Source organism: Salvelinus namaycush, chromosome 21, assembly GCF_016432855.1.
Source record: "Salvelinus namaycush isolate Seneca chromosome 21, SaNama_1.0, whole genome shotgun sequence".
NCBI classification, from domain to species: Eukaryota; Metazoa; Chordata; class Actinopteri; order Salmoniformes; family Salmonidae; genus Salvelinus; species Salvelinus namaycush.
The window spans coordinates 33,100,091-33,124,387 of record NC_052327.1 but is presented as its reverse complement, the minus strand read 5'-3'; the positions used below and the strand labels follow the sequence as shown (position 1 = coordinate 33,124,387).

At 42.4% G+C, this 24,297-nt stretch overlaps 3 protein-coding genes across 3 annotated transcripts in view; 1 reads left to right on the top strand and 2 right to left on the bottom strand.

Annotated features, from left to right (window-relative positions):
• Positions 1-1,188: 1,188 nt before the first annotated feature.
• On the top strand, positions 1,189-3,323 carry LOC120066304. The gene is made up of 3 exons (XM_039017596.1): positions 1,189-1,248; positions 1,610-1,697; positions 1,900-3,323. Exon 3 carries the CDS (start codon positions 1,900-1,902, stop codon positions 3,082-3,084), a length of 1,185 nt encoding a protein of 394 aa, XP_038873524.1. The 5' UTR covers positions 1,189-1,248; positions 1,610-1,697; the 3' UTR covers positions 3,085-3,323.
• Positions 3,140-4,406, bottom strand: zgc:162634 (uncharacterized protein LOC555881 homolog). Its single transcript, XM_039017597.1, has 2 exons — positions 4,114-4,406; positions 3,140-3,935 (listed from the first exon to the last, which is right to left on the bottom strand). The coding sequence occupies exon 2, from the start codon at positions 3,712-3,714 to the stop codon at positions 3,502-3,504; it is 213 nt and encodes a 70-aa protein (XP_038873525.1). The 5' UTR covers positions 3,715-3,935; positions 4,114-4,406; the 3' UTR covers positions 3,140-3,501.
• Positions 4,407-18,148: 13,742 nt separating this feature from the next.
• LOC120065863 (polypeptide N-acetylgalactosaminyltransferase 18-like) overlaps positions 18,149-24,297 on the bottom strand; it is an 88,346-nt gene continuing 82,197 nt past the window's right edge. Inside the window, exon 12 of the mRNA XM_039016909.1 lies at positions 18,149-18,298. Coding sequence (XP_038872837.1) covers positions 18,149-18,298 — 150 coding nt within the window. The remainder of the gene's footprint in view (positions 18,299-24,297) is intronic.

Here is a 24,297-nt window from a genome sequence, read left to right as displayed (position 1 = left end):
TTTGTATTATAATAGAACATGTATTTAAAATGTATGGTTTAATAAAACATTAGTAGATTTATGATGCTAAACAAAATATTGTAATTCAAGTATATGTTATTGCACCTGACCCCCCCCACACACACACACCAAGTTGTCACCGGAAAGGGGACATTGCTGAAAAACAACCAAAAGCAGTAATCAATGACTAAGCTTTGCAGCCGTACACTAGGCTATTACTGTATCAACCTTATTGTACAAAGGGCACAGTCTATTTTCACAGACAACATTCTCAGTCAGCCCTGATCAAGGCCTCAGATGATAGTTGAGAGAAACTTTTTCCCACAATAAAAAGAGAAAGGAGTCCCCCCATTATTATGAGCATGGCATTCCCCTCTCAGCCTGTGAAAACATTAAGCACAGTAGGACCTGAAGGTCGCTGATGCTATGCTATGAGACATGATGGGAGCTAGACTGCAAAAACTGGTTGAATCAATGTTGTTTCCACGTCATTTCAACAACAATAAATCAATGTGATGATGTTGAATCAACGTGGGAAAATGATTGGATTTTTTAAAACCTAAATCCAATGACATGGTGAAATGTTTTGTTGATTTCACTTTGAATTCAAGTTAGTTGACAAATGTACATAAAATCTACCTTGAAATGATGTCTGTGCCCAATGTGTGGTGACTCATTAAGGACTGAATGGGTGTAAAAAGGTTACTTCTGTACTCACCACCCTGAAGAACGCTGTGAAGGAAAACTGGAAAGTCTGTTGATTGCCTATACAGTAAACACTGACCATGTAAATATTTTGGTGATTTAGGATTTTGATATTCTATTCACTTATTCTGAAATTGGAATTGAGATCTATATTAATCTTTGGACAAATAATATTATCTTTACCTTCATACCATGTCATCATCTTGCAAGGTCCAATTGAGATTGCTGATGGTAGTCCTAACAGTCCCAAACACATTTATAGACAGACCCCCTTAAAATTAAACAGTTTGACACTTTACATTAGGCTATATTATTTTTGCATCTTAATATTCTCATTTAGGTTAATTACCTGGTAGACAAACATTATTTGTAGATGCAGGTGAGTGGTGGCAAGATTCGCATACAGTAGGTGTGTCACGAGATCAGCCAGTAGTCTTGTCAAATGAAAGGGCATGCGCGTTAGAAAGATGCCCCCTCTCTGAAGTTGAAGAGGTGGGTGGCGGGAGTCTGTCATGTGTCAGGGCCGGAGAATGACTTGAGAAGGTAATTCATCGCTATATGATTAATATAGTTTCTGAAAACTTTATTTGGTACCAATTTAGATTTATTTCAGTGTTCCACATCTGACATAATTCCAGACTATTTGGTGTATGCTAACCTTTTTTTGTTGCGGTCGGTAGGCTAACGACCAAGGCCTGTAGTTAGCTCAATTTAATGTCGTTGTCATTTATATTTCTTACTTTGTATTGGAAGACCACAGCCTGCAATCGACGATATTTTCTAAAGTTTGCCTAGTCAGGCTACTGTAACAAGTTCCATCATTAATACAAAATGTTACATGTCGAGATGATTGATGTGCAATGTATCAAGATGTACCGTATGAGGCTCTATGTGTTTAATACAGGTGTTGGGTTACATTGTTTCAAGAGAGGATACAAGTAACGTTAACAGTTCCCCAACATTGGAGGAACAGAAGGCGTCTTGAATAACTGGTAAGACAACCAATTACAGTATGCTATAGTCAGAGAGAATTCTCATTTGATAAACAGCCTTAAAGCATATTTTAAAAAATCCATTGTGATGGGCAGCACCTAGACTGCATACATGTAAATTATTTCATATTTCTATTTTGATGTCAAGAGGCCCGATTATGAATAATTATATATAATAATTTCCACACATTCTCTTTTCTAGATGGAGATGGCTGAAAGAGCGGAGACGGAGTACACAGAATCTGACACATTTTGGGATTCACCCAGGAGAGGAAAAATAAAAAATAAATCAAAGAAAGACAAATGTCTAAAAAAGGACAAAACCCACAGGACAGAGTTGAAAGAGGCTGGTATTGAAGAGAAAAAGAAAACCAAAAAGTCCAAAGGTAATAGGAAGAAGAAAAAGAAGGGAAAAGTAGCCCTGGGATTACAAGATAGCTATTTTCTTTTTGAGGGAAACAGTGCACCAAACTCTCCAATAAAGCCAATTAAGTCTAGGGGAAAGTCCACTGTAAAATTTGCTGTAAAACATTACATTCAGAAACAGGAACCTGTGCCGGTGGTTAGTGACTCAGTGAAGGTACCCAAGAAGAAGACCCAGAGAAAAAAGAAAGTTGCATTTGATTTATTCCCTGATTACATACAAGCAAAACAGCCAGAAGTAGTCAAGTGTTGCACCTCAACAACCAAAGGCACTTTTCCCTGGGAAAGCCCCAAGAGTGACAATGAGATCAACTTTTCTGGGACTTATCAGTGGGGAGAGGGGCAAGAAAATGGGACAGAGTATGGGAAGGGACAAACCAACTCTCAAAGTACTGCTGAAGATGCCAACAGTGAGGACCTGTTCATAACTCAGAAGAAATTCAGAGTACTAACATCTTCAGATCACTCCAGCAGTGGAGGCACTGGTGAAGCCAACACCATAAAATTGGCCAGGCATACCAAGTCACTCATAGAGCCAAAAGAGGAGCCACTGCTCTGGAAGTCAACATCTGAGACAGCCACTCAAACAGAGAACTTCTTTACCTCAGAGATCTCCACATTCCTCAGGTTTCACCAGTCGTGTGGAGCTGCCGAGTGCTCAGAGCAACCTACTGACCTGAGTCTCCCTAACAGGATGAGGGCAGAGATGGGCATACATCCCCCATCATCTCAAAGAAAGGCTAATGAAGAGGAAACCAGCCCCCCACTTGGCCAGAAGTCAGACACAACGTCAAGTGAGGAGAATGACCCATTCTGGCGGTGCAAGAGTCAAGTTAAGGCAGTTCAGATGAGACTGAATGAATCTTTCTTCTTTAAGATGAAGGGCGATGGACAGTCCCCAAGACCACAATCTCCCTTGATGAAACTTACACAGGCCCGTGGTGGGAAGAAAACAAAAAAGTAACAAGTGAAGTTCAAACCCGAACTTCCCCTCAAGAACTAAAGGTTGAAAAAAAAAAAAGAGTCAAAAACAATACAATTTTATTAGTGATAGTCATTCACAAGGATACATTTGCTTTGTGGTGTTCTTTGTCCCAGGTTTCCAAAATAGGTTCATTTTATATGTTTTCCAAGTTGAATTAAAAACACATTCAATAAAAAAAAATTATTAATGCACATTTTATGGAAGAAATTGCAAGTCACTCATCAAATAAAGTTCCTTAATTTGTCATTTTCTTCTTACATAATCATTTAGTGGATCATTAGCTGTGGTAGCAATAGCAGCTTCATGTGCAACGCCATCACCACAGTACACATCACTAATTGATAACCTTTATTATTAGTGACATTCAACTGAAACACTATTCATGTAAAGCGTACACTAATTGTGTCTGAATAGCTTGATTCCAATCCACTTCCATAGATGGAAAAACACATAGACTGGGATGGTGACTGGTAACAGAAGACTGTAGAAACACACACTGCTAGTGCTTGTACATCCCTGAGGGAAATTATCATCCACAGTCGCAGAATAGAAAAGTCCAAATAGGGACACTATAGGAACCAGTACTGTGAGGGTAGAGAGAGATAACATCTTGACTTCTAGCTAACAACTAATTTAAACACTGTTCAGGGTCAAGATCTTCTTGAGTCTTTACTGTTTGTGTTTTATGCCTGCTGTGCTGGTTTCACTGGTGTTTCAGGTTATTTTTTAATCAATCTTGCATATTGGGAATCATGTTGGGAATCCCATCAAATATTGGGTATGCGATGCCAAGCTCCTCGTTGATGAGTTCATTGGTATTTACCTCGTACCTGCGTGATAAGACGAGAGTACAAAAATTAGGCTAGCTAGCTAACTGTTAGCTGATGCTACCTAAACAGCTGAGACAAAAAGTGGTGTTTCTGTCTCAGCTATGCCATAGCAAAACAAGATCGTCGTTGGATTAGGTAAACTAGTATAAATCTGGTAATGTATAATAACATGACTCACCTCAATTGCTTTTTGGATAGTGGACAAACAACAAATTTGAGCAAGGAAGTGTCGAAGTCCTTCACAACTGTCAATTGCCTTCCAGATACAGGCAGAGGTCCTACGCCCCGTAAAACAATCACATATTTGACAAACCTTTGAATACTCCGAGTTTCATTAACTCATCTTCTTGAATTCTGAAACTTGACCGAAGTAGCCAGCAGATGTGCCTTTTAGGGTGTTGTATCCGCAATGAACAGCAGCTCAAGCTAAACTGGAAGAACACACGAAATTGTACTGGTGCATCACAAATGTAGTCCCCAGTATCTGATTAACTAGTTCCGTCCTCTAGAAATTCAACTGCACATTTCAGATTTTCAACAGCAAATAGTGAAAATATTAAAAAGCACTTAAAAAATCACAGCCGGTGTTAAATTGTCAGCTATATAAATATTACAGACGACTGATACAGGCTAATATAAAAAATGAGTGTGCAGATTTGACAAGTATTATACATGCCTGACCACGAGATGGTAGCACAAACTCACACAGGTATTTTACTCAAATATAATGCCCGTGTTCGAGAGGATCAAAACCGTAATGTGTCATTGGTAAATCGCCTGCACTGTCGGCGGCAATGTCGAACAAGCCCAAAGTGTGTGGTTATTTACATCAGCGTTGCCATGTCCTCAGTTTTCCGAAAATTGGTCTACTTTGAAAACGATGTCGCGGGTGAAAATGTATTGTAACGACCCTGGGTTTATAAGCGCGGAAATCGATTCTGCCGCATGAGCATACTTTTGCGGCACAGTCGATAGCGCGCTGGACTTCGGACCAGAAGGTCGAAGGTTCGAGGCCTGCTCCCTGCTGTTTCATTACAGTGTTATTGGTCGCGGATAACGGGTTTTTGTCCTACTTTTAAATTGCACCGCGGCCGCCATGGCATTTCTCTTTCAATTTGTATTTTTGTACTGTTACCTGCTGCTGACTATCAGAAAGTGAGTCAGGCTGTTGCTGAGTGAAAGGGTAAGTAGTGGGAGGGAGGGGGAGTACTGAGCGGAAGGGTGTGTGTGTGTGTGTGTGTGTGTGTGTGTGTGTGTGTGTGTGTGTGTGTGTGTGTGTGTGTGTGTGTGTGTGTGTGTGTGTGTGTGTGTGTGTGTGTGTGTGTGTGTGTGTGTGTGTGTGTGTACAGCTGAGTGATAGAGAGCAGAGCAGCGATGCTGGTTGCTATTTTTTAAGCCTCGTGTCCGGGTTTTGAGTGGTAATTTTGCTAGATTTTTTTCCCAGGCAACCCTGATTTACATTTTAGTCATAAGCAGACGCTCTTATCCAGAGTGACTTACAGTTAGTGCATTTATCCCATGATATATCCTTACACATGATATGGAAATGAGTCAAGTAGAGATGATGTTTTATGCATATAAAGTCATTACAGCCTTTATTGTTCAAATGCAGCTTTAATGAAAGTCACATAGGCCTACAGAAAAAGTAAAGGCCAAATATTACATTGAGATGGTTAAAAAAACTTGGAAGAAGAAAGTGATGTATTATTGTAGAGTTGCGGATATTGCTCTGAGAGTTTTTAGTGAAGGCATCCAAGTGTTTTAGGTTCTGTGAGCGCACTGCTAACATAATAGAATGCCTCCGGGCTCTAAACTGCAGCAGTGTAATTAGATTGAAGCCTGTGAGTATCCAGTTCACCGTTACCATCATTACAGACCCTGAGGACAAGCTTCTGCTTCAAACAAGAACACATAACTTGATGAGGCTGAGGCCACTCTCTGATTACATTCCATAAAGAAATATCAAACTTTGCTACCCAGTGGAGTCTGATAACCTATTTCTGATTCATACCGTAGACTACAGTTCACTGTGTGCAGATACTGAATAAAATAATCCATCTCTCAGAATGATTTGATATCTATCACAAACTTCAAGGTAAAGTCTCTTTAAAAGCATGTTCACAAAAAAACAACAGATACTGCAATTGTTTTTTCCAATAAAGTTCACTTTGCCTCTCACTTCTATCTTTCTAACTGACATTCTTTCATCCATCCAGGCACGTTTCTCCTGCCCAGGCTTTGTTGATGCCTGCCAGCTCTTACAACGCCTGGATAGGTGTTTTACGTATCAGCTAACCACATCATATGCTATAGCAATCTGTCAATGACACAGTCAATGATGTGACATGCAACCATAGGTTGATGGATGGGACATCTGGGCAGAGAAACGCAACCACTGTCTCTTCATATGACCCTTAAAGCTCATGAGTGACATGATTCATTCAAAGGGTAGAGGAGAAAATTATAAATATACAGTACCAGTCAAAAGTTTGGACACACCCAGCTTCATGAGGAATGCTTTTCCAACAGTCTTGAAGTAGTTCCCACATATGCTAAGCACTTGTTGGCTGCATCTCAATTGGGTGATTGTAGAGGCCAGGTCATCAGATGCAGCTCTCCATCACTCTCCTTCTTGGTCAAATAGCCCTTATACAGCCTGGAGCCTTTTCTATTAACAGGTGTGCCTTGTTAAAAGTCAATTTGAGAAAATCGAGCAAGGGTTGCCTTCCAGAGAGACATCAGAGATTGTAATATTCTCTGTTTCACAGAAACATGGCTCTCTTGGGATATGTTGTTGTAATCGGTTCAGCCACCGGGCTTCTCCATGCATCGCGCCGACAGAGCTAAACACTTCCTGGGAAGAGGAAGGGTGGGGGTGTATGCTTCATGATTATCGACTCATGGTGTAATCATAACAACATACAGGAACTCAAGTCCTTCTGCTCACTCGACCTAGAATTCCTTATAATCAAATGCTGGCCATTTTACCTACCAAGAGAATTCTCGTCAGTTATAGTCACAGCTGTGTACATTCCCCCTCAAGCAGACTCCAAGACGGCCATCAAGGAACATCATTGGACTATATGCAAAGTGGAAACCATATATCCTGAGGCTGCATTTATTGTAGCTGGGGATTTTAACAAAGCAAATTTCCTACCGTGTTATAGACAGAAACTCGTTACAGGATGTACCAGTGACGAGAACCATTCAACGCTGGTCCGACCAATCGGAAGCCATGTTTTGATCACGCAGACTGGAATATGTTCTGGTCAGCCTCAGAGAACAACATCGACCAATACGCTGACTCGACGAGTGCGTTCATAATGAAGTGCATTAGAGATGTTGTACCCACTGTGACTATTAAAACCTATCCTAAGCAGAAACTGTGGATGGATGGCAGCATTCGCGCAAAACTGAAAGCGTGATCCACCGCATTTAACCATGGAAAGAGGTCTGGGAATATGACTGAATATAAACAGTGTAGTTATTCCCTCCGCAAGGCAATCAAACAAGCGAAATGCCAGTACAGGGACAAGGTGGATTCGCAATTCAATGGCTCAGACACGAGACGTATGTGGCAGGGTCTACAGGAAATCACAGACTACAAAAAGAAAACCAGCCACGTCATGGACACCAACGTGACGCTTCCAGACAAACTAAACACCTTCTTTGCCCGCTTTGAGGATAATAGAGTGGCACAGTCGCAGCCCGCTAACAAGGACTGTGCCCCCGCCCTCTATTTCTCCATGGCTGACGAGAGTAAAACATTTAAACCCTCGCAAGGCTGCTAGCCCAGACGGCATCCCTAGCCGCATCCTCAGAGCATGCGCAGACCAGCTGGCTGCTGTGTTTATGGACATATTCAATTGCTCCCTATCCCAGTCTGTTGTCCCCACATGATTCAAGATGGCTACCATTGTTCCTGTACCCAAGAAGGCAAAGATAACTGAACTAAATGACTACCGCCCCGTAGCACTCACTTCTGTCATCATGAAGTGCTTTGAGAGACTAGTCAAGGATCATATCACCTCCACCTTACCAGCCAGCCTAGACCCACTTCAATTTGCATACCGCCCCAACAGGTCCACAGACGACTCAATCGTCATCACACTGCACACTGCCCTATCCCATCTGGACAAAAGGAATACCTATGTAAGAATGCTGTTCATTGACTACAGCTCAGCATTCAACACCATAGTACACTCCAAGCTCATCATTGAGCTGGAGGGCCTCTGTCTCAACCTTTCCTTGTGCAATTGGGTCCTGGACTTTCTGATGGCACCCCCAGGTGGTGAAGGTAGGAAACAACATCTCCACTTCGCTGACCCTCAACACTGGCGCCCCACAAGGGTGCGTGCTCAGCCCCCTCCTGTAGTCCCTGTTCACCCATGACTGCATGGCCATGCACGCCTCCAACTCAATCATCAAGTTTGCAGACGACACAACAGTAGTGGGCTTGATTACCAACAACAACGGAAAAGTCTACAGGGAGGAAGTGAGGGCACTCGGAAAAACAAACTCTCACTCAACATCAAAAAAACAAAGGAGATGACCGTGAACTTCAGAAAAGAGCAGAGGGAGCACCCCCCCATCCACATCGAAGGGACAGCAGTGGAGAAGGTGGAACGTTTTAAGTTCCTCGGCGTACACATCACAGACAACCTGAAATGGTCCACCCACACAGACAGTGTGGTGAAGAAGACGCAACAGCGCCTCTTCAACCTCAGGAGGCTGAACAAATTTGGCTTGTCACCCAAAACCCTGACAAACTTTTACAGATCCACAACCTAGAGCATCCTGTCGGGCTGTATCACAGCAACTGCACCGCCCTCAACCACAAGGCTCTTCAGAGGGTGGTGCGGTCTGCACAACGCATCACTGGGGGAAAACTACCTGCCCTTCATGACACCTACAGCACCCGATGTCACAGGATGGCCAAAAAGATCATCAAGGATATCAACCACCCGAGCCACTGCCTGTTCACACCGCTACCATCCAGAAGGCGAGGTTAGTACATGTGCATCAAAGCTGGGACTGAGAGACTGAAAAACAGCTTTTATCTCAAGACCATCAGACTGCTAAACAGCAATCACTAACTCAGAGAGCTGCGGCCTACATTGAGACCCAATCACTGGCCACTTTAATAAATGGATCACTTGTCACTTTATACAATGCCACTCTAAATAATGCCACTTTAATAATGTTTACATATCTTACAATACTCATATCGCATGTATATACTGTATTTTACACCATCTATTGCACCTTGCCTATGCCGCTCGGCCATCGCTCATCCATATACTTACATGTACATATTCTCATTCGCCACTTTAGACTTGTGTGTATTAGGTAGTTGTTGGGGTATTGTTCGATTACTTGTTAGATATTACTGCGCTGTCGGAACTAGAAGCACAAGCATTTCGCTACACTCGCATTAACATCTGCTAACCATGTGTATGTGACAAATAACATTTGATTTGATTTGAGCCAGTCAGTTGCGTTGTGACAAGGGAGGGCTGGTATACAGAAGATAGCCCTATTTGGTAAAATACCAAGTCCATATTATGGCAAGAACAGCTCAACAAGAAGGTAATTCAATCTGGAAAATGTCCAGTTGTAAAAACCATCAAGCACTATGATGAAACTGTCTCTCATGCGGACCGCCACAACAAAGGAAGACCCAGAGTTACCTCTGCTGCAGAGGATAAGTTCATTAGAGATACCAGCCTCAGAAATTGCAGCCCAAATAAATTCTTCACATAGTTTAAGTAACAGACACATCTCAACATCATCTGTTGCAGAGGAGACTACATGAATCAGGCCTTCATGGTCGAATTGCTGCAAAGAAACATCTACTAAAGGACACCAATAATAAGAAGAGACTTGCTTGGGCCAAGAAACAAAAGCAATGGACATTAGACCGGTGGAAATCTGTCCTTTGGTCTGATGAGTTCAAATTTGAGATTTTTGGTTCCACCTGCCGTGTGTTTGTGAGACGCAGAGTAGGTGAATGGATGATCTCCGTATGTGTGGTTCCCACTGTGAAGCTTGGAGGAGGAGGTGTGATGGTTTAGGAGTGCTTTGCTGGTGACACTGTCTGTGATTTATTTAGAATTTAAGGCACACTTAACCAGCATGTCTACCACAGCATTCTGTAGCGATACACCATCCCATCTGTTTTTCAACAGGACAATGACCCAACACGCCTCCAGGCTGTATAAGGGCTATTTGAACATGAACAAGAAGGAGAGTGATGGAGTGCTGCATCAGATGACCTGGCCTCTACAATCACCTGACCTCAACACAATTGAGATGGTTTGGGATGAGTTGGACCACAGGAAAAACAGCCAACAAGTGCTCAGCATATGAGGGAACTCCTTCAAGATTGTTGGAAAACCATTCCTCATGAAGCTGGTTGAGAGAATGACAAGAGTGTGCAAAGCTGTCATCAATGCAAAGGGTGGCTATTTGAAGAATCTCAGATATAGAATATGATTTGTTTAATACTTTTTTGGTTACTACATGATTCCACATGTGTTACTTCAACGTTTTGATGTCTTCACTATTATTCTAGAATGCAGAAAATAGTAAAAATAAAGAAAAGCCCTTGTATGAGTAGGTGTTCTAAAACTTTTTACCGGTAATGTTTACCAAATTGTTTAACATTAAAAAAAAAGCTTTTAGAAGACAGAATGAGACACTTCCAAAGAGATATAGTCATTGTGATAATTTAAAAAATCAAAGATTAGCTCTTTATGACCTTTCACAGCTCCTGAGCATGACCAAGAGTAAATGGGATTAGGAGGTTCACTTTCTTAGCTTTGAATTAAATGTAGGGGCTCTCATTTAGACAGCATTACAGTCTCATTATTGTTTGAAATGCTCGAGAACAAGCTCATCATCTCTCAGACAGATTTAGTTCCCAGGTACAATGTTGCCACAATTGTGATTCCTTGCATAGGGTTGAGATTATTAAAACAGGAGTCTTTCTCTGCAAGCAGGGTTTTCATTTCCAATTCCACGTTATTTAAGTATTGCCAACCCAGCACACTCTGTGTCTGATAATCAGCTCCCCATGGGCCTCTTCTCTCCCCAACACCTGAGCTTCCCCATCAATGAGACATTAAAACGAGAACTGCAGCAGTGCCTTAATACCCCTGATATACGACCATGCCCAGAAGTAACAAAGCTTACCCTGAAATTAAATCTCATGGTTAGTCAGCAGCGAAACGCAGCAAGGCGTGAGAGGGCCCACATTCTGCATCATTACTGTTCCTTCAAGGTCCCCAAGTGCTTCATTGCCCATGTAAATCACTGGGCTGTATTTAGCAGTGACTGTATTGTGTTTATTCATTTTGAGTGTTAATTGGATGAGCTGTAATGCAGCAGTGTTAATGGGAGGAGATGCTGTGGTTATAGACACTTGTTTGACCTTTCTTGTCATTGATCAGCCCAGTGGTGATATTAGTATGTAAATCTTGGTGGGGCAAACACATTTTTGGGGGGGGGATGCATGCCAGCAAAGCCACTACATAATACAAAACAACACTAAACAATACATTAATTGCACACTAACGGTGATAAACGGTGCCCACAAACTGTTAGGGCCTACATAAAGCTGTCCCAATAGCAGAGTTCCAACAGCAGTCCTAACACCTTACCACTGCTACACCTGGCTATCAACGGAGCCTTGTCTGGCAGCAAACAGTTAATTCTAGGCAGTTAACTGTTCCTCGGGCGCCAAATATGCGGAAGACACATTTCAGTTGAAGGCATTCAGTTGTACAACTGACTAGGTATCTTCCCTTTTTTAGAGTGTACACCAAGTCAGAAATTATTACATTTCTCTAAAACAGGTTATAGACTACATGTGCACCACGAAGTCAGAACAGTTGATGAATTTAAGAGGGGAAAATAGACCAAATTATTAGGTTGAGGTAAATGTGCTACTAACAGCTTACTACACAACATACACTTAGTATTACTTTCTTAGCTACAGAATACATATCTCCCTGGCATATTACATCACTTATGCAACAGCATACAAAACATTTTTGGACTCACCTTGTTTTCTGTGCTCACTTGAAAAGGAAGGTGGTGCGGCAGTCCTTCGCGGGAAAATTTTGTCATCCAACTTTGTCATCAAAGTCTGCCATTCTCTGGATTTATGGTGCTTTCAAGACAACTGGGAACTCATTAAAAAAAACAGGTCGAATCATGATGACGTCAGTGATATTCAGGTCGTAGCTCTAGAAAGAGGCCTGAGTTCTCGACTTAGTTGGATGACCGTTCAAAACGTATTTTCCCAGTCAGAACTTGTTTTTCCCCGAGTTCCCAGTTATCTTGAACTCACTGAAGTCAGATTTCCCAGTTCCGAGTCAACAGGTGTTTTGAGCAGGGCACAAATCATGCTGGATTGACAGCATGGCCAATGTTGAATGTTTATCATTTTAAGCTTGGAAAAGAGACCCTTAAAATGACAACATCCGGTGACAACATCTGGTGAAATTGCAGAGCGCGAAATACAAATTAAATTATTTGAAATATTTAACTTTCATAAAATCACAAGTGAAAATGTCCCATAAACATCACAAATGGTCATTTTTGTTCGATAAATTCCGTCGTTATATCCCCAAAATGTCCATTTATTTGGCGCGTTTGATTCAGAATAACACCGGTTCCAACTCGCCCAACATGACGACAAATTATCTAAAAAGTTACCTGTAAACTTGGTCCAAACATTTCAAACAACTTTCCTAATCCAATTTTAGGTATTTTAAAACGTAAATAATCGATAAAATTTCAGACGGAATATACTGTGTTCAATAGTGGATAAAATTAAAGTGGAGCGAGCCCCAGGTCGCGCGCCCCAAACAAAACAGTCCACTAGGCTCGACACCCAGAAAGGAAAGGGCTACTTCTTCATTACTCAAAAGAAAAACATCAACCAATTTCTAAAGACTCTTGACATCTAGTGGAAGCCATAGGAACTGCAACCAGATGCCTCAGAAATCTAAATTCCCATAGAAACCCAATTGAAAACAGTCACCTCAAAAACAAATTTTCCTGGATGGTTTGTCCTCGGGGTTTCGCCTGCCAAATAAGTTATGTTATTCTCACAGACATAATGTAACAGTTTTAGAAACTTTAGAGTGTTTTCTATCCAAATCTACCAATTATATGCATATCCTAGCTTCAGGGCCTGAGTAGCAGGCAGTTTACTTTGGGCACGCTTTTCATCCGGACGTGAAAATAGTGCCCCCTAGCCCGAAGAGGTTATTAATTAAACCCAGACTTGGGACCACACAGCCACCCCACTGAATAGCAGGCTAATGATTGCTTTGCAATGCTTGCAGTTAGCCACTGATTCTTTCCAAACCACTCATTGTTGAATTTGCGATTTCCAACTTGTGTAATGTTTATGTTCAATGGCCGATGAGCACCGATACGTTTTATCCATAATTTCTCTTCATATGACAAGGATTAAAAAGGATTTGCCAGTAGATTGTCGACTTGATTCATGATGATGACTGCTAGCTAAGATTTTGAAAGTATGATGTTGACATGATCAGTCCAATCAAAGCTACTGTTTATATAATGTGATTTGACGTCATTTTATCTGTGGCCAATGACCTTGAGCCTTCTTGGATGGGCACTTCTAATGTAACTCTGTGGCAGCACCCAAGGGGCTTGCATTTTCGAGCTCTACCCATAGATTTGGCGGTGACTTAGCCAATCACGGCGCAATCACGGCCAATCACGGCGCAACTAGAGAACATTACCAACCTCTACGCTCCGTATTTTCCACTGGTTACCCCACCACAGAAACCACTGAGCTAGACTGAAACACCTGTATTCTGGAGCTTCCTTACTCAAGAAAGCAAAAAAGAGACCATGTTTGTATGCGGCTTTATTAACTAGATGAATTTTAATATTTTTTTTACATTGTTTCCAAACTGATATGTGACACATATTAATGCCAAAATAACGTGCAAAACAGGCAACTAAAACATTTTATTTTTTATTTTATTTTAGCTAAAAACGTGGGGTTCAAAACATCTACCTTGAATGATGGGTCGCCACTGGATCAGCCATTTAGAGGCTTCAGTCCATAAAAAACGGATCGTGAATATTTATATTTGACTTTGGTTGCCTGTATTGTACTGTATTGTACTGAAGGATCTGCCATTGAATTATCATCTGGCTGTGTGGTAACTGGTAACATTGTGACCCATGTGCTGAAGTCTCAGTCTACGGACCTTGAGTGATGCAGAGAATAAAGGTCAGGAGTACAGGGTTAGGTACTCAGCTGGTAAAGTGGACTATAGCCTACTGAGGCACCAACCCAGAGCAGCTAGATTAGTCTGCCCTCAGATAGATCTCTCCTCCGAATATGTTTTTATGCATTATGGCTTTAATGTCCTGAAATCCTCTTACATGACTTAAAAGGCATATCATTTCCACCTCTCTCCAGGGTCAGCAAGGAGGGAGGGGTTCCTTTTCACCCTACATTCTTGTTGCTGACAGGTCCTCAGCCACAGCTCTAAAGTCAGTGGGGTAAAGTGAGTCAGTGAGAGGAATTATAGTTGGGGTCGATATGGAGAGAATAATGTTTGTGCAATGAATTATTTAGCAGTGGGAAATAGATGTATTTATATACATTAATGAATTCCTTTATTTCAGGGGTCAAGTGAATTGTACTAATTCAATCTGTCCTCAGCTCCTCTCCCCTCTGTTAACTTCATTCAGAGGCTTACCTGGATCAGTGAAATACAAGAGTTACTGTAGTTTCAAATAACATGTTTTATGGATGGTTTGCAGTGGCTCAGTCAGTGTAGTGATGTGCAACCCATCTTAAAAGGGACCAAGGAGATGGAGTGTGGTTTCCAAGCTTATACAATCTTAAATGTTGCAGTCATACTAACAGGAACATGTAGAACCCAAAATGGTTTCTGCTAGGGACCCAGTGCAGGGTGTGTGAAGTGAAATAATCTAATAGACAACATCATGTGAGGTCTTCATAGTCAAGCACTCTTGTTCCCTTTAAGTCTTTAAATCGTCACAAGTAAATAAATAGTTTTTGTTCATCAATTACCACGGTACATTAACACTGTAAAATGGGCTATGCTCAAAGGGTCTGAGCTGTGTAACAGTCAGATTGCCAGTGATGTTCAGACTAAGGAGTAAGGATTACTATTCAATAGTCACTGTCAAGGATAAGGGGTCTTGTGAGTACAGTGATAGTTGTTCAATTGTCGAAAGTCTTATACTCAATACTACTAGTTGTGATAGTTGGAGATACATTTCTAAACTGAAAAAAACAAACTTCTCTCCCATTCCAAACATTCAACTTGTGCCAGCTTTGGGAGCTTCAAGTAGTAATGAGCTGTCACTTTCCAATGTGTCCTCCCACCGTTTACACCCTCACAAATTATGTTACTCAGCTCCATCTTCTGTGACAGCTGCTTATTTTGCCAGGGCAATTCAAACACATCATCATTACTTCAGCAATAACTGAAATTCAAAAAATGCTCCGTGCTGTTAGTGCATCTCTATGAGTGACGTGAGTGGTTTGACAAGACTGAAATAAAAGATCACTTTTTGGATGTTTACATTCCATTAACCCTTTACACTCATGGAAATTGGCCTATATGGATAGGAAAAATTGAAATGTTTCTTACAGAAGAAATATGAAAAGCATATGCATAACCATGCCAGCAATAGAAAATAAATAGTTCGATTATGGGAAAATTATTAGACCAAAGGGTGAGGCCACAACAGTTCACCTGACAAGACTGAATCCAAACATTACACTGTTGATTTTATGTGCATTTTACATTTACTGTACTTTTCACCACATTTGTTGATAATGAAATCTGAAAATACTCTGGATACATTCACTAAACCTAAGAATATTTCTGAAAATGTGGGGTAGGTGCAACATAAGACCAACAAAAATTGCAAGGGTTTGTGTGAGATGGCTAACTGGTGTCTCCAAATGGCCAGGCATACACCTCTCCAAAGTGTGCACAGTTCCTAAGTAATTTCAATGCACTTTTATGACTCAAAGAAGAGTCAACTATAAGGTGCTATTTTGTAGCTTTCCTGGCTGTGCCATTGAGGAACTAGAGCAAGCACACTTGTTGTTTTGGTTGGAAAAACAACCCTGCAATCACCCCATCACACAATTACTGTTTATGCAATCCAAAAACGGTCCATTATAAATGCAATCGGGGTCAGGTGGGCATCATTTGAAAGAATGTTTTATTGCAAACATGACTAGCTAAGTTATAAAATACAATATTACAGTGTTAGGCTTTCACAATGCAATTCAGCAAAACCGATCATAATTTTGGTGCGCATAGAAAGGTATCATGAGTGCATTTCACTGTACTTGTGCATGACATTAAAACTTGAAACATTCAGGTGCGTGTGCCACGGCGAATTTTCCTTACAATAGACAAGACTCATTCTGTTCAGAACAACGCAGGGTGACGCCTTGTCATCTTGTAACTGTACATCATACTGATCATAAACACGGTATATGACATGAGTTTTATGCTATGGAAATGTGAAGTGCACATTTGGGCTCACGGGTGTTTGGATGACATCAAAGCGGTGTTTATTATAATCCTCAACGTCTCATCCCACTGGGCAGACGTCAATTCAACGTTGGTTCAATGTAATTTTATTGAAACATTGAATCAACCAGTGTGTTCCCAGGGATTTTCAAAATACATAAAGTCCTCTTATTTTACAGCATTTCCCGCACTGAAACAAAAAACGTGCAAAAGTTTCCCCATTAGCCCAAGTTCAGAACGGCTGTTAGTCATACCCCATACAGTGCTGTGAAGCGCAGAGCCAGAGCTCGGACTTCATGTAAAGCATGTTACTTGTCAGCCAGTGTGTTCCAATTAAGGCGTTTATCAGTTCCTAAATCTGCCATTTTCAACCTGTATACAAGTATGAGTGTAAAGGGCTGTGCTGTCCCATAGAAGCACAGTTGTTTTCAGAAATTCCGGTGGTGTATGTGGATGCTGTGCTTCCTACACTGCTTCAACAATTAGTGTAAATTGCCTATGTGACAGATACAAGCATGAACATGATCGGAGTGATGCGTTTTGAGTGCCATCACGTGCATCTTTCATGACCTTTAACTCAATTTCTAGAAACTAATGAGGACTGACATGTTAAATCGATGAAAACATCTCTCCTGCACTCCTCTTCAGGAACCAAGTCATAATTTAAGAATATATTTCTCTGTAGGACACGCAAGCAGTGTAGTGAAACGGGAGTTAGTTCTACAAAGTACTTTTAATTAGCAACATATGAAAACCAACATAAAAGCATTAATTTCTCACTTGAAATATACAGGACATTAAGTAAATTAAATTAGTGTCCTTATATTGGTAATAACAGTGATAACATAATATGAGGACATTTGTTTCATCATACAGAGGATATTATTACTGGACGTTTCAATCATGCTCCATTATTACCCAGCTGCTGCTGTAAACAAGTCCTGTATTTCTCAGGATATGGGGAAAATAATGATTGCATTCCTTGCAAAAGCCAACATTTTTATGCGTTGTGAAAAATAATTATCGTATCAAATAGACTATTAAGGTGTCTTCACAAAAACAAAACTGAGATGGACCATCTTGATTGACTTTCACAAGAGCATAAGGAATGACTCAGGATGGAAAATCAGCCACAGAATATATATTTTTCTCATCAGTATTTTTACTGAAGTTTTTAAAATAAATATCCAGCATATACACTTATAAAAAAAGTGTGTATATTCGCTCAAAATATATTGGCGACAGTTCCTCGAACCCGACCACTTGATCTTATAATAAAATCTGTCTACAAACAAACCTGAGACACAAAAGAAACCAGAATAAGAAAGGTTTTTCAAACACATGCTACACAGTAGCAGAAATTACATAATGTATATTAGAGCCAATGCCAGCCTAAATTCAGCATAACAAAAGACAATCTGATACTTAAATCCCACATACTGTATGAATCCAGGAAATGTTTAATATTGATCAAATTATTATGTCTGAGTCTAAGAGATTGCATACTTATAATTCCATTTTTGCCTTCCTCAATAAATATATATTTTTAAGAAGCAAAGCTTCCATGTCTGTCAGTCACAGGTCCAGTGTTCACCATGGGCAACTCTTTCCCCTGCAGGACTCAGGATCCCCTCATTGGCGAGTGTAGGTTGACAGTAGGTTGGTGATTGTCCATTTCTGACCAGAGCACTTCTGTATGGCCAGCTGGTAGCCAAACTCAATTTCACTGCTCTCGACTAGCTCCAGGCAATGCTTGGACTTCCTGTTCTCTATGGAGCCTCCCTATAGGACACAGAGCATATTACAATGTTGAATCATGCAGTCATTTCACTGTGCTGAAATGCATTGTGTCCATCGGGGAGCTCCGACTTCCACCGTAATGGCAGGCCTTTGAGGCCATTTCAAATCCATAGGATAGTTAGTTGTACATCTGTAATCACATATCAGTAAAATTAATGCAGATGATGGATCTTCTAATAATGTCAATCTATAGACAGGTTGGTTGTTTAGCAACATAACTGACTAGTGCGCAACTATGGGGCAAAACAGACAGGGTTGCCTTGGACTTAACATGTAAACTATATGTCATGACGTTGGCCTGGGGGTAGGTTTATGACAGTCATAAATACCTCTCCCCCCTTTTTCCTCTCTCTACCCTACTGATGTGACATTTGAAAATCCCTTGGTTAACATAGAGATTCTGGGAACATCAGAAGGTGGGGGGAAATGAACCATATTTTGGTAATCCGACCAGTTGAACATATGCGTTGGTACTTAATGAATATGATGTCAGTTCGGTTGTCATCTGAGACATTCTCATCAATGATAGGATGACATAAACTCTACAGTGGAAAGTTTACACATTAGAGTTATCAGATTCACATGGAATTGTTGGGCAATTTAAATGTTTGAATATAAAATTATTGGTGAAAAGATGAAATGTAATTGTAGCTTCCAAATGAGAGATTTGGGTTTTCATAAGGTTAGGGCTCTGCTCAATCAGTGCCCCGCCCCTGTGAAGAGACATGTGTTATAAAACTATGAAAACACACCCTTCTCCCTCCACTATATAAAGCCTTGACGAAAATGTAACCTTATGTTCCGGGTACATTAGGATGATGATCCGATGTCAGAATGGTTCAGATAATAACTACAGAACGAAGCCAACCTCAGCGTGAGCTTTGGTTGCGAATGCTATGAACTTTTAACTCTTATTCACTACAGAAGTGATACTTCCTAGCCGTTGAGTTAGCAACAGCAGCTGCAAACGTGGGCTAGGAAAGAACAGACAGAGTATCCTGTCTACCACACAACAACGTTACTACAACGTATCCAATTTACCAGCAGAGACATTCTTCAAAGGACAAAGGACTCTGTTGGGCAACACGGCCTTCCATCTACCACCAACCTACCGAAGCGCAGCTCAGAGTACATATTTATTGCATTTTCCTTTTCCAAATGGGCGGTAATTTAGAATGTATAAGATACTGTATTTACGATAGCATGGCTTCTCCCTTTGTTCCTCAAGTCTTCCCGCTCTTTCACTCAAACCCAGCCCCCTTTTCTTTTGTGTAACCAGCTGTCATATCTGTTCCGTCCGCTAGGGACGTTTTCCTTTATGACGTAATTTGTAATCAAGGTATGATTCATTCTGTGTATATGTAATTCTGTGTGATTAGTTAGGTATTTAGTAAATAAATAATTAAACCCAATTTTGTATTGCTGATTCAACTTGTTAGCCAGGGTTCGTGAAGATAACCCAGAATTTACAACTTTCAGATGAGACTGAAATAAGGTGACAATTAATATTGACTCCTATTGATGTAAAATATTACTAGGTCTTTAAGAGTTTATTCGGAAGATAACAGCTCTATAAATATTATTTCGTGGTGCCCCGACTTTCTAGTTAATTACATTTACATGATTTGCTCAATCAGGTAATATTAATTACGGAGAAAGGATTTTATAGAATAGCATGTAATATCACTTAACTCTTGATGCTAGGGGGCAGAATTTTTATGTTCTTTCCTATTGTAAGCTGCCTATTTCTCAAGTCCAGATGCTAGAATATGCATATAATTGACAGAGTAGGATAGAAAACTCTCTAAAGTTTCCAAAACTGTCAAAAATATTGTCTGTAAGTATAACAGAACTGATTTTGCAGGCGAAAACCTGAGGAAATCCAACCCGGAAATGACTTCTATTTTGAAAAATCACTGTTCCATTGCTTGCCTTTCGTCCATTTAAAGGGATATCAACCAGATTCCTTTTCCTGTGGCTTCCTCAGGGTGTGAACAGTCTTTAGACATAGTTTCAAGCTTTTATTTTGAAAAATGAGCGAGATTTATCAAAACGCGTCAGTGGATAGGCGGATGTCCCTCCATTAGTTGTTGCGCCAGACACTCGTTGCTCGACATTTTCTTTCTCTCCAGTATTGAATAGTTTACAGTCCGGTTGAAATATTATCAATTATTGATGTTAAAAACAACCTGAGGGTTGATTATTAAAAACGTTTGACATGTTTTTACGACCTTTACGGATACTATATGGAATTTTCTTCAAGCCTTGATGACTTGCCTAAGGCTGTGGAATACTGAACATAACACGCCAAACAAATGGAGGTATTTTGATATAAAAAAAATCTTTATCGAACAAAAGGAACATTTATTGTGTAACTGGGAGTCTCATGAGTGCAAACATCCGAAGATCATCAAAGGTAAGCGATTAACTTTATTGCTTTTCTGGCTTTCGTGACCATTGGCTGCTAGGTGGCTGCTAGGTGTTCTTACCGTTTTGTCTAGTGATCGATAAACTCACAAACGCTTGGATTGCTTTCGCTGTAAAGCATATTTTCAAAATCTGACACGATAGGTGGATTAACAACAAGCTAAGCTGTGTTTTGGTATATTTCACTTGTGATTTCATGAAAATAAATATATATATATATATTATTTTTTTGGCGCTCTGCAATTCAGCGGTTGTTTACAAAAATGATCCCCCTAAGGGATCTGTGCGTCAAGAAGTTAATCTGGCATAGCCAAAGACACAACATATAATTAGTCTCCAATGTTTATTGAAAACAAATGCATTTGCACATTGAGCACTTGTCTCTCAAATACATTGTTACAGTTGTTGGTTAGCTAGCTGACTGGTCCATCCACATCCTGACTGGTCCATCAACGACCGCAAGGTCCTCTTGCGGATGGTGAAGACGGCCCAGTACATCACTGGAAGCGTACTGCCACCCACCCAGAACATCTACTCGAAACGGTGCCTGAGGAAGGGCCACAGCATCATCAAGGACCACACACCCCAGCCACGAGCTGTTCACTCCCTTAAAAGTCAGACAGACGGTATCGGCGCCTGATACCAACAGGCTCTATCTACAAGCCATCAGACTGCTGAACACTTGAACTGACTGCCCACCTACTCTGATTCGCCGCACCTTAGCACTCACGCACACACCCATACAGAGCCACACAGACATACACGTCACAAATGCTGCTATGATTGCTAAATACTGCACAATTTAAAAATGGTAGGAAAAACACGCTTTGGTCAAAGACTTAGTAACTTATTCATGATCTAGTTAACTACAAAGTTATACATTTATTTTATTAAAGCTGGCTAACGTTAGCCACACCCTGGGGTGAAAGTAGATTTCATTTCTTCCCGGTACGGGACCTGTGTGTGCTGGGGCAGACCAGGGGATTTGGTCAAGACGTTTACACAGATCAGACACAATTGTATTAGCTCGGTTTCAAGGGTTTTATTTAATCACAAACAAAGAGAAAAGAATGGGTCTCCTCCAGGAGACCTCCTCCGGGATACCGTCTTCTGGAGTCTTGCTGTATCCTGTGGGGAACAAAACCGAGCTCCCTCCGTTATTTCTGGTACTGAGCATGACTATACGGGAGTAACCTCTCTACCCCCAGTCCCCAACCCCGTGTGCTGCCCTTCTGGCAGCTTTATGGGACCACAATCAGCCCGAATTAGTCCTAGCCAGAGAGCCCGTCGAGACCTGGCAAGTCCAGCTGAGGGAGACATCGCGGCGTGATGTAGACTGTCGGTCACCAGGCCTCGACAGGTCTCTCCCCCTGGTCTCCCCCTGGAGGACTTGACCTGTGTCTTGGTGTGTGGAACGGGCCAGTCACGTACTGCGTGGACCTTCCTCTCCTGGGGCTTCACGTTCCCCCGTCTGATCAAATACTCTAGGTACTCCACCTCCTTGAACCCTAGCTTGCATTTCTTGGGGATCACTGTCAACCCAGCTTGCCTGAGCGCGTCCAGCACCGCCTGGAGGCGCGTCATGTGCTCTTCCCAATCTTGGCTGTGGAAGATGATATTCATCCAAAAATGGGCCGCTGCATACTGTTGGTGGGGTCGGAGGACTCGGTCCATCAGGCACTAGAACGTGGGTGGGGCTCCGTGGAGACTGAATGGGAGCACCCGATTCTGATATAAGCCATCCGGCATTGAAAACGCAGTCTTCTCCTGGGAGGAGGCTGCCAACGGTACCTGCCAATATCCTTTGGTCAGGTCGAGGGTGCTGATGTACCGGGCCTTTCCCAATCGGTCGATGAGCTCGTCCACCCTCGACATGGGGTAGGCGTCAAAAAAGCTGATGTCATTCACACCCCGGAAATCATTACAGAAGCGCATGCTTCCGTCCGGTTTGGGCACCAACACGTTGGGGCTGCACCATGTGCTGTGGGACACTTCGATGACACCCATCCTCAGCATAGCCTCCACTTCTTGCTTCATGGCCTTCCCTCGGGGATCCAATATGGCCTCTTTTGTACAGTTTCCTCGGGCCGGGTGCAGACGTGGTGTTCAATGAGGGTTGTACGGCCCGGTTTCTCTGAGAACACCACCGTGTTCTGATCGACAAACTCCCGGAGCACTTGCTTCTGGGCCGGGTCGAGGTCATCACTGCTCAGGACCACCACTGGTACCGTTGGCGTCTGGTAAATCTGTTGGGGTTTCCTTCTCCCCGGCTGTCGTACGCGGTAATTGACCGGTCCCAGCTTCTCTATCACCTCTTACGGCCCGTACCATGTTGCCAGGAACTTACTTTCTGCCGTGGGGATTAAGACTAACACCTTGTCTCTCACCTGGAAATCTCGGGGCTGGGTTCCCTGATTGTAGACCTGGGCGTGTTGTGCCTTCTCCATGTGTTCCCTTACCACTGGCCATATGGCTGTCATCCGCAACCTCATCGTCTCCACGTGTTCTACCATGCTGTGTAAGGGGGTCGGCTGGGCTTCCCACACCTCCTTGACGAGGTCTAGTAGGCCACGTGGCCTCCTCCCATAGAGGATTTTGAAAGGGGAGGGGTACTGGCAACTCCGGTACAGCATCCACCATCATCTGGAAGCTCCCTTGTGGCATCACGATATTGCCCTGTACGATTGGATACCGCGTTGTGTCACCGTGGACACAGGAAACAGACATCTCCCTACCACGTTTGGTTCCCTGGGCCAGCAGGCTCGTGGCTACGAGCGTAACCACACTCCCGGAGTCTAATAGGGATCCCGCGTCGTGTCCATCGACCTTCACCTAGACCATGGGTACCGTTGGTTCGTGGTGCGCCCAACAGGAGGTGACGTAGTTCACTGCATGGCCAACCTCACCTCCGGGGCTTGCTGATGGCATTGACTCCCCTCGAGTCGGGCAATTCCAGGCAAGGTGCCCACGGACACTCAAAACACCTCCTTTGGTCTCCATCTACCTGGGGTCATTGTCGGTGGGTCGACTCTCTCCCAGCCATCTCTCAACGGGTCGGTGGCCCTTTGGCCCTGCCAACTGTCGGTTCGGGGTATACAGCAGTGGGGCTGTCCTTCCGTCCCCTTGGATGGGTCCCCGACGTGGCCTGGGTCACATTCAGCAGGGCCTCGGTGTTCTGATGCGTCTCCACTGCTCCCAGGAGGCCCTCTTCATGTCGTGGGGTAGCACCCGTAAAAAGAGATCCAAGACATATTTGTCTAGGATAGAGGGTGGATACGTCGGTTAGGAGCCATGCCCTGGTGATGCACAGTAGTTTGCTCATCTGGGCTTGGGGGAGGCGTCGGCTACGAACCTCCAGTCGAGGAACAGTTGGGCCCGATGGTCCAGGCTGTACCCGTAGCAGCTGAGTATCTCCTGTTTGAGACCGTCGTAGTTATCCGCCTGTTCGTTGTTATGATCCCAATACACCTTTTGGGCATTCCCAGGAAAGGAACAGGGCTAGCAGACTTGCCCACTTCGACCTTAGCCATCTTTCCCGTAGAGCTGTTAGTTAA

Excerpts from the sequence above, each read along its gene's own strand:
- LOC120066304 (XM_039017596.1), top strand. The coding sequence starts at position 1,900 with ATGGAGATGGCTGAAAGAGCGGAGACGGAGTACACAGAATCTGACACA.
- zgc:162634 (XM_039017597.1), bottom strand. The coding sequence starts at position 3,714 with ATGTTATCTCTCTCTACCCTCACAGTACTGGTTCCTATAGTGTCCCTA.